The sequence below is a fragment of the Diospyros lotus genome, chromosome 1 (assembly GCF_014633365.1).
Source record: "Diospyros lotus cultivar Yz01 chromosome 1, ASM1463336v1, whole genome shotgun sequence".
NCBI lineage: Eukaryota > Viridiplantae > Streptophyta > Magnoliopsida > Ericales > Ebenaceae > Diospyros > Diospyros lotus.
The window spans coordinates 43,681,502-43,691,042 of NC_068338.1; the positions used below are offsets into that span (position 1 = coordinate 43,681,502).

At 36.6% G+C, this 9,541-nt stretch overlaps 1 protein-coding gene across 1 annotated transcript; it reads right to left on the reverse strand.

Moving 5' to 3' along the window:
• Positions 1-2,850: 2,850 nt before the first annotated feature.
• LOC127808964 (anthocyanidin 3-O-glucosyltransferase 2-like) lies at positions 2,851-7,873 on the reverse strand. The gene is made up of 2 exons (XM_052347721.1): positions 6,987-7,873; positions 2,851-3,760 (listed from the first exon to the last, which is right to left on the reverse strand). Exons 1-2 carry the CDS (start codon positions 7,756-7,758, stop codon positions 3,069-3,071), a joined length of 1,464 nt encoding a protein of 487 aa, XP_052203681.1. The 5' UTR covers positions 7,759-7,873; the 3' UTR covers positions 2,851-3,068.
• Positions 7,874-9,541: the final 1,668 nt, after the last annotated feature.

Sequence of the window (9,541 nt, forward strand, 5' to 3'; positions counted from 1 at the left end):
GTAGGTGGTTCCATTTAGCAAGGCTGACATTGCCAATCTGATTGGGAGATCCCCTACTTCCTGTGTCACAACTCTAAACCGCTCGATGTATTGCTTTAGAGATTCGTTCGACTTCTGCTGTAAACTCATTAGATATATTGCACTCTTCTTCTTTGGGAGATGGACGGAAAATACATCTAGAAATTCTTTCTTCAACTGTTCGAATGATCGTATATGTCCTGTCGGTAATTCAGTGAACCACTGTTGAGCTTGTCCTACCAGGGAGAGTGGGAAAGCCCTGCACCTAGTGACCTCATTCGATCCATGTAACACGGCCACTGCGACAAAATGTTGTAAGTGTTTTTTGGGGTCCTCCATTCCTGAGTATACCGAGAGTTGTGGTAGTTCAAACCCTGGTTGCACTGGTCGCCTCTAGAGTTCCTCAAATAGAGGGAATCCTTTCAAGGGAGTTACCTTTAGTATCATTATTACCTGCTTCTGTTCTAGCACCTCTTCTATGAGGCGTTTAATGTCAGATACGCTGAGTGTTTCCTACTTCTTTTTATTTTGGCAAATAGATGGGTCTTGGGGCACTCCCGAGTAGGTGTTTTCTGCTGTCTCTCTATACTTGGGAGCTTTTCTCACCCTCCTACAATTTTTCCTTCTCGAGTCCGTTACTTCCGAAACTTCACTATTCAGCCCTGGAGTTTTGATTCTTGTCCCTTGTCGAGGGGTTCTTGAAGGGTTGTCTTGGAATCTCCGATGTTCTACCCTTGTATCGATTTGTCCCATGTGGGGAATATGAATGTCCAGCCCTAGTTCACGTAACAAAGCAGTGACCTCTTATAGTCTTCTCATATTCTCCTCATTGTTCACCCTGAGCTCATTATTCTGCTGCTTCAGCTCCTCAAAGTTCTTCCACAATAGTTCATAATCTGAGAGTAAGACTGTGGGTGGAGCTATTCTTGAAGTTCCCACGAGGTTTTTATTTGGAATTGAAAACTGTCCAAATGAGTGTTGTTCCTGGTTAGCGGGCGCTGTAGGTGGGACTTGTTCCCCTCGCCCTGTCGCGTATCCGTCTACGTGTGCTTCTTCTTGCTCCAAACACTCCATGCCCCCCAGTCCGACAGTATGGTTACATTCGAGCACAAGAAAGTTCCCGGAATGCACTTCATTATTAGGGTGATCTACTGAAAATTTTGATACTGTAGAGTTCGCCTGGTGGGAGCTTTTCGTGGCTCCCGTCCTGGTATGAGCGCTCCTTCGGGGGGGGTCAGGCGGGCTCGCCCAACTAGCTGATCTTGTCCCTCTCGGCATTTTGTGTTGAAATTGGCTTTTTGTTGTTGTTGCGGCAATTTGCCGCAAGCGAGCTCGCGGCAGGCAGCTGCGAGGCTGCCGCTCGCGAGGCCAGCCGCAAGTCTGGCCTCGCGACTAGCCCTTGTGCAAGGCCAGCCCCGCGGCTAGCTCATGCCACAAGGCTGGCGGCAATTTGCCGCCAGCTTTGCTTTTATTTTTACTTTTCATTTTTTTTTATTTTTTCTATGGCACAACAACAGCATTTTCTGCCATTTCTTTATACAGCTTAGTTGCTTTAGTTTCAACCCTTGCTCTAACTTCATCTCTAACCAAAGCTGTTCAGCACAACTTAGAACCCCAATCCTGCCAAATGGCTCTCCCTGATCACACATTCCATCACCTGTAAAAGGTTGTAGGTAGATAGTAAACCTCAGTCTCAATCAAATGCTTGTTCTTGTTTCTTCATCCTACTAACGTGCACTTATTAGTTATTAGAATGCTATTTCATGCTCAAATTATGCTTACTAAAATAACTGTGAACGTACATCTAAACATAATCTAATATAAGGATCATACATAACGGATTGGCCGTGGCAATGAAATTAGTCGATGCATTTCGGTACATTATAGCCTACGGTATTAATTCAACGGAGCAGTAAAAAAAAAAATGGATAGATAAGTTCAACATTCCCTGCATTTACCTAATTGGGCAATTGGCATAATTCTTTTCGGCACATTTACAAACAGGTGGTGAACTTTGTGTAGCTATGGAAGGGAAGAGAAAATCCTTTCACCTCAAGTGCGCATTTGTTCAGTCGAAGCTTGCGTAAACGGTTGATGGCGTGAAAGATGTTGCCTGTGTGGACGGGAAAGCCATCGCCCATCCAGCTCTGGAATGCCGCCCCAACAGGCTCTCCCTTTGGGAGCCTCTGTATCCTCCAACACAAGCTTTTGGTCTCTTCTTCTCTCTCGTGACTGGACGCTCGTTCTCGAATGACTGATAAGGCATCGGGTTATAGGAGGAGGATAAATGCAAATGAATTTGGTTGGGAGAAGAAGAGAGGTCAAGTGTTGGACATTTTGGGCCAAAAAGGCTCCTACGAACACAGAAGGGCAACTGCTTTCATGCTTGACCATTGCCAAACTCAATCATAAGACCGTCGTCTTCACAAAGCGGATCAATCAGCAATGTGTTCCAGTAAGAGGAGGATTGGATCGCCTCAGCCTCAAGAGAGAGAAGGAGAGACCGAGGCCGGGAGGTGGAGGGGACGTTGCCGGAGTGCTGGAGGGGACGTCGGAGGACTGCCGCTGCTGCAGGAGGGGACGCCGAAAATCTTAGAAATCGAGGAGGCATCGAATTTCCGGGTAGGTGGGTGGGTTCTTGCTGCAGTGGTGGCGGGTGAGATGAAGGAAGAAGCTCAAATTTTTGGAGAGAGAGAGAGAGAGAAGGGGGGGGATTGGGAGAGGAAGAAGCTCAAGAAGACGCTGTGGAGAGAAAAAGAAGGTGAGGAAGAAGTTCTGATTTGGGGGGAGGGGAATATCTGGGTCCCTCAATTTGGGCGGGGATTCAAAATATTTGGGCAGAGAATTGACCTTCAATTTCTCACGATAATTTGATTAAAATCTCGCGACTATATCAGATTGTCAATCGCATTGTCGGCCAAATTGGCCATGTAGCATTATCCAACAAGGATAATGAGAACCTCTCACACAGGTCCGGCCCAAACAGACAAATTAAAAAAGCAATAATGGAAACTGAAAGCCATCTCTCTCTCTCTCTCTCTCTCTCTCTCTCATGAAGAACCATTACTAGTGTTGCTGACCAAATCATCTATCAATCGGGCCATGGAATTGTAAGAAGTCCCACCTTCCATAACAGCTTTGCGGCTCTTCTCCTTCATCTCTGCCAGCTTTTCCCTCATGATCTCGCCGCTTTTCTCTCCATCCATCAGCCGCCGTATCGCCCCCTCTATCACCGCCGCCTTCACCACTGCATCGCTCTCCTTCCGGTAATCCATCTTTACCTCCACCGCCAATCCCAGCTCCTCCACCAGCTGAAACGCGTTCAATTGCTGCTCGGCGTAGAGCGGCCACGCCGCCATTGGGACGCCGCACCATATGCTCTCCAGTGTGGAGTTCCAGCCGCAGTGGGAAACGAAGGCGCCCACAGCCGGGTGGGACAGCACCGCCACCTGCGGCGCCCATCCGATGACTTTGCCGGTCGCCGCCGTGCGCTCCAGGAAGCCCTCCGGCAGGACTTCTTGTGGGTTGTCGTAGTCGGCCGGGAACTTCCCCCGGTGGTTTGGAGGGGGCGGCCGCCTGAGGGACCAGAGAAAGCGGTGGCCGCTGCGTTCCAGAGCGTGAGCTATCTCCAGCACCTGCTCATCCCGGAAGACACCCATGCTGCCGAAGCAGAGGAACACGACGGACGACGACGGCTGGTTGTCCAGCCAGCCCAGGATGGATTTGACTTGGTCGTCGTTATCTTCATAATTCAATGGTGAATCCAGTGTCAGTCAAAATCACTAAAACGACTTTCTTTTTCTTGTTAACAAAAATGATAAGAAATGTTCATGATGAGTTATTAAGAACTTAATAAGGGCAAATATAATATTGATTATTAGTTAGCTTTATTAATTTTTACGAGAGAAGATTGTACGTATTTTCAAATTATTTCAGTATAATAATTTAAAAAAAAAATGCATGTGCTTGCATATAGTGGCCCACCTTTTCTAATTAAACGAGGGATATATATATATATATATATATTAGGTGTACCACTACCACTACCACTACCACTACCATTACCATTACCACTAGTGGATCACCCATGCGATGCATGGATGAATGGATATTGTAAAAAAAAAAAAATTATTAAAGTAAAAATTATATAATTTAATAGTTACAATAAATGAAAATCACAATAAAGAAATAAAAAATAAATAAAATAACCGTGTTACGATCATGAAAATACAACAAAAAGATTATAGATTTTAAAAGATTTCCTTATATGCATTCAAGGGTAGACAAACAATTAAAAACACATAACTCTATCCTGAAACCATGTAAAAATAAATCTAAATTAACATGTAATACAATAAGCAATGCGTAAAAAATAAAAAAATTACACAATAACAGGAAAAAAAATAAACGATAACCAACCTCTTTATTTTGAAATATACATTCAATGGTATACTTTTTTGGGGGGAATTTTTATGTGTATTTGTCTCATATGTGCATACCACATGAACCCTCAAGGTCTAATTTTTCTTAGTTGCATTCACATCACTCACTTGACAGAATAGTGGTGCTATGTTACACCAGAAGACAAAACTGGGTAAAAAAATACGGTTAAAATTTACTAAAAAAAAATAAAGAAGAAGAGAAAATTTGAGAAGAATAATCGAGAAAGGAGAAAAGAAAAAATGGAAGGGTTGAACGGGAATGGAGAAAAAGAAGAGAGATAGATATTTACTTTCTTTTATTAATTTCTCTTCATTCAAATTCTTTTATTTCTCTCAATTTATCAAATCACATGCCATCTACCATTAAGTTTCTCTTTTTTTCCACGCTTTGCCACACAATTTGAATCTTACTCACTTAACATAATTTTCAAAACACAAATTTAATTTGCATTTAATTTCTCCAAGTCCAACATATAACACATCTTCAGTGTAGACTAATGGAAAAAAAGAGAATTAAATAAATGATAATAATCAATTAAGTTGAAAAATAAAATTATGACATTTAAAATTATAAAAATTAAATTTAAATTAATTAAATTGTATGTAAAATAAAGATAATTTAAATAATCAATTAATTATATAAAATAATAATAATCAAAATTTCAAAATTGATTATCCATACATGACTTTACATATTTCTCCTAACAATTAATTATCACATTTAAGACATGTCAAATTTTTAAGGAAGTAAAAAATAAATAAATAAAATAAAATTATAACATTTAAGTTATATATAAAATTATAATATTTAAAATTATAAGAAAAATAATTTAAATTAATTAAACTATATATAAAATAAAGATAATTTAAATAATCAATTATTTATATAAATGATAATAATCAAATTTTCAAAATTGATTATCTATGACTTTATATATTTCTCTTTGCAATCAATTACCACATTTAAGACAGGTCAAATTTTTAAGAAAATAACAAAAATGAAGTTAATAAAATAAAATTATAATATTTAAATTATATATAAAATTATAACATTTAAAAATTTAAAAAATAAATTTAAATTAATTAAACTATATATAAAATAAGAATAATTTAAATAATCAATTAATTATATAAATAATAATAATCAAATTTTCAAAATTGATTATCTATACATGACTTTACATATTTTTTCTGACAATTAATTATCATATTTAAGACAGATCAAATTTTTAAGAAAGCAACAAAAAAAATAAAGTTAAAAAATAAAATTATAACATTTAGGTTATATATAAAATTATAACATTTAAAATTATAATTTAATTAAATTTAAATTAATTAAACTATATAAAATAAAGATAATTTAAATAATTAATTAATTATATAAATAATAATAATCAATTTTTCAAAATTAATTATACATATATGATTTTACATATTTCTCCTCGCAATCAATTATCACATTTAAGACATGTCACATTTTTAAGAAAGCAACAAACAAAAATAAAGTTAAAAAATAAAATTATAACATTTAAGTTATATATAAAATTATAACATTTAAAATTATAAAAAAATAAATTTAAAATAATTAAACTATATATAAAATAAAGATAATTTAAATAATTAATTAATTATATAAATAATAATAATCAAAATTTTAAAATTGATTATCCATACATAACTTTACATATTTATCCTAACAATCAATTATCACATTTAAGACATATCACATTTTTTAGAAAAGCAACAAAAAAAATAAAGTTAAAAAATAAAATTATAACATTTAATTTATATATAAAATTATAACATTTAAAATTATAAAAAATAAATTTAAATTAATTAAACTATATATAAATAAAAATAAAATAAAAAATTTACTTGTATTTAATAGTATTACCTAATATTTCAAGATTTCTCCCGATTTAAAAAAGTCTCATTTTTCTGTAATTTATTTCAATTAAAATTTGATGATAATATTTAAAAATTAATAATATGGATAAATTAATAATATTTATCTTGGCTCTTTATATACCAGCATGATTACGCATTCTCCAAACACTATTTAATTATAAAAAAACCATTTACATGTTTCAAGAATTACATCTCCAAGACTTAATTAATGATCTATAAAAATTCTATTTTAGATAAGTAAAAAAAAATTAAAAAAATATAATAAAATATCAAAATAGTAACTGGAAATAGGCGAGAAAAAATTTGACGACTATTTTGTTATAATATATATATATATATATAGATTACACGTGCATGCGGAAAACTACATTTCAATTTCTAGATCACTTGCTATATATCGCCAGCCAATCAATTTGTTGCTTGTCCGTTTACTACCACCCCCCCCCCCCCCCCCCCAACCGAAGCCAAACACCAGACCAGACGACACGATCAAAAGAAAGACCTATTCGTCAGGAAATTATTATTTTACACGGAGCCCCCTAAAGTTGTCTGGACAGCATTATTCTTTCTAGAATATTATTCGTCTTTGGAAATACCAAAGCAGGTTTTGGAACTCACCCGGCTCCGTCTTGAGGTTTAGAACCGGTCCGACGGCGTAGATCTCCGGTAAGCTAGCGTCGTCAGCGAGGGCTTTAACGGCATGAGTCTCCAGCTCCATGAACGTATTAATGATGATTCCCCTGACTTCTCTAAACGTCCTGGCGACGCCGTAGAACATCTTGGCCCCACTGTCCTTGTCCAACAGCCTCGACGGCATGCACTTTACCTGAAAGGCCTTCGCAAACGTCGGCACCTCCAACACCTCATCGGAATCCGGTCTGAACTCCGTTGTGTCGATTCCGTGCTCGTCGTGGAGGCTCTGCAGATGGAACAGCATCCCGAGCATGCCGGCGCTGGACGTGAAGAAGACGTACGCCGGAATAGCGAACTCCTTCGCGACCTCAACCATCGGCGTGCAGAACATGTCGACAACCAAACCGGCGAGTGTTGAGGAATCGGAGCCTGAAGAGATCATCTCGGAAACAACATCTCTCACCGGTGATTTGTGCCAGTGGATGAATTCGGCTGGGTTGCCGCGGCCGTCGGATCTGGAGAGGAGCTCCCTGGCGGCGTCGGTATGGGGCAGTTGAAGGAAGCGGATGCGATCGCAGGATTGGTCGGAGAGCAATTCGACGAAGGAAGTGATCTTGGAGTCGAAAGGGAGCTTGATGATGAGAATAGTGATGGAGAGTCGTTGATCTCGAGCAGTGAGAAGCTTAGCGATCTCCACCGTCGATACGACGTGGCCAACCCCCGGTGCAGGGACGAAGACCAGCTCTACCTTCTTCATTCTTCAATCTTTCTACCAATACCAAATGAGGCGGCAAGGAGAGAGAGAGAGAGAGAGCGAGCGAGTTGAGGAGACGCAACTGGAGAGAGAGAGAGGGGGGGAGGGGGGGGGACCTGAGGAGACGCAGAGAGCTGGAGAGGGAGGGAGCACGGAGACGTATTAAATGGTCTCTCTGCCACATAAGACGTGGCGCCTTCTCATTGGCCTGTTCATCGGACCGGGTCGGGCGTAGAACCTTCAATATTTATTTGTATTCGCACGCTGTGACCAATCATTACATTCTTGCTTTAGATTATAATAATATTATTTATAAAATCAGCAATGCCAACTATTTAGTTGCTTCTCATTTTTCCATTAATATTGGGCATTATTTTTAATTTTAAAACATTCTTATTGGTTTTTTTTATCAAAAATAATTTATTAATTGATCAATATTATAAAATATGATTAATTTATTATTATAAGAGTTTTTTTTAACTAAAAATAAGTTATATTATCAATATAAAAATAGTCTAAACAACGTGTACTTATTATCTTTTATTTTAAATTAATATTTAAATTTTATTTTTAATCTAAAACACTCTTATTGATTGATAAAATATTTTAATATTAAAAATAATATATGTAATTATTACATTACATCTAAAAGTGAAGTCATTAATACAACTTAACAAATATCTTTGAAAAATGAGAATTATTATTTGATTACACAACTTTTTACATAAATATAAAAAAATGATAATGTTAAGTATTACACGAATTTCAATAGTGTTATTTTTACGTGTCCACTACTACTAGTGTTGTTGGGAATCTGTGTGAGTAGTATGGACTCTGGAGTGTTCCGACTCTCTCTTGAAGGAGGAAAGGAAGGCCAAGCAGTCAATAAAATCATTTTACATTTCTAAAATGTGGAGAAGAAAGAAGAGACCACGTCACCATTGACCATCGGTCGCTAGTTTTTTTAAAATTAATTAATTAATTAATTAATCAAACGGAAAGCACACCACTCGTGAAAAAGCAGGTCTCCAGATTAGATTAGATTGGATTGGAGTGGCCAAGTGGCCACTATGGGGGTTGGGACTAATCAAAGCAGTCGTCCTGAGCCTGCGATGAGGTGGGGACATTTGGGTTAACAACGAATGGCATACAAATAATAATAATAATAATAAAATGGATAACGATAGTTAAAGAGAAGTTCTATTTGCAGCACCTACTCATTTTGCTCTGTATACTTTACCTTTTAATATATTTGAAATATTCTTGTTCAAAAATTTATTTTTACTATTATTATTGGAACCACTTTCTCCTTTAGTGAATTGTCCACCAACTGTCATATACGACTGCCATTCACGTCAGAAATGAGAACGTCGGATACAATGCAGCGAAATTAAAATACAATTATAGAATAAAAAAATAATGACGACGCATCCAAAAGCATAAGAGACACACAATATATACACACAAGGACAGAGCCACGTATAGCCAAAGCTCACCCTTGATTTTTTAAAAATTCTATTATATATAATAATTTAATATTTTTTATTTTTATTTATTTTTTTCTTGAATGCCCACCCTGTAATTTTTAAAAATTCTAAATTTTTAGTATATTGGGCTATGGGAGTAAAAGTGTTAGGAACGACAGGAGCTTATCAAGATTTAATTGCGTAATTAAATTGAAAATTAATAATTAAATGACAGTTTAATTATGTATATTAAAAAATAAATATTTAATAAAATTAATAATAATATTATTATGCCACGTTATTAAAATATAAAAATACAT

Excerpts from the sequence above, each read along its gene's own strand:
- LOC127808964 (XM_052347721.1), bottom strand. The coding sequence starts at position 7,758 with ATGAAGAAGGTAGAGCTGGTCTTCGTCCCTGCACCGGGGGTTGGCCAC. Across the intron at positions 3,761-6,986 it reads AAACCTCAAGACGGAGCCGG|ATAACGACGACCAAGTCAAA; the intron begins GTGAGTTCCAAA and ends TGAATTATGAAG.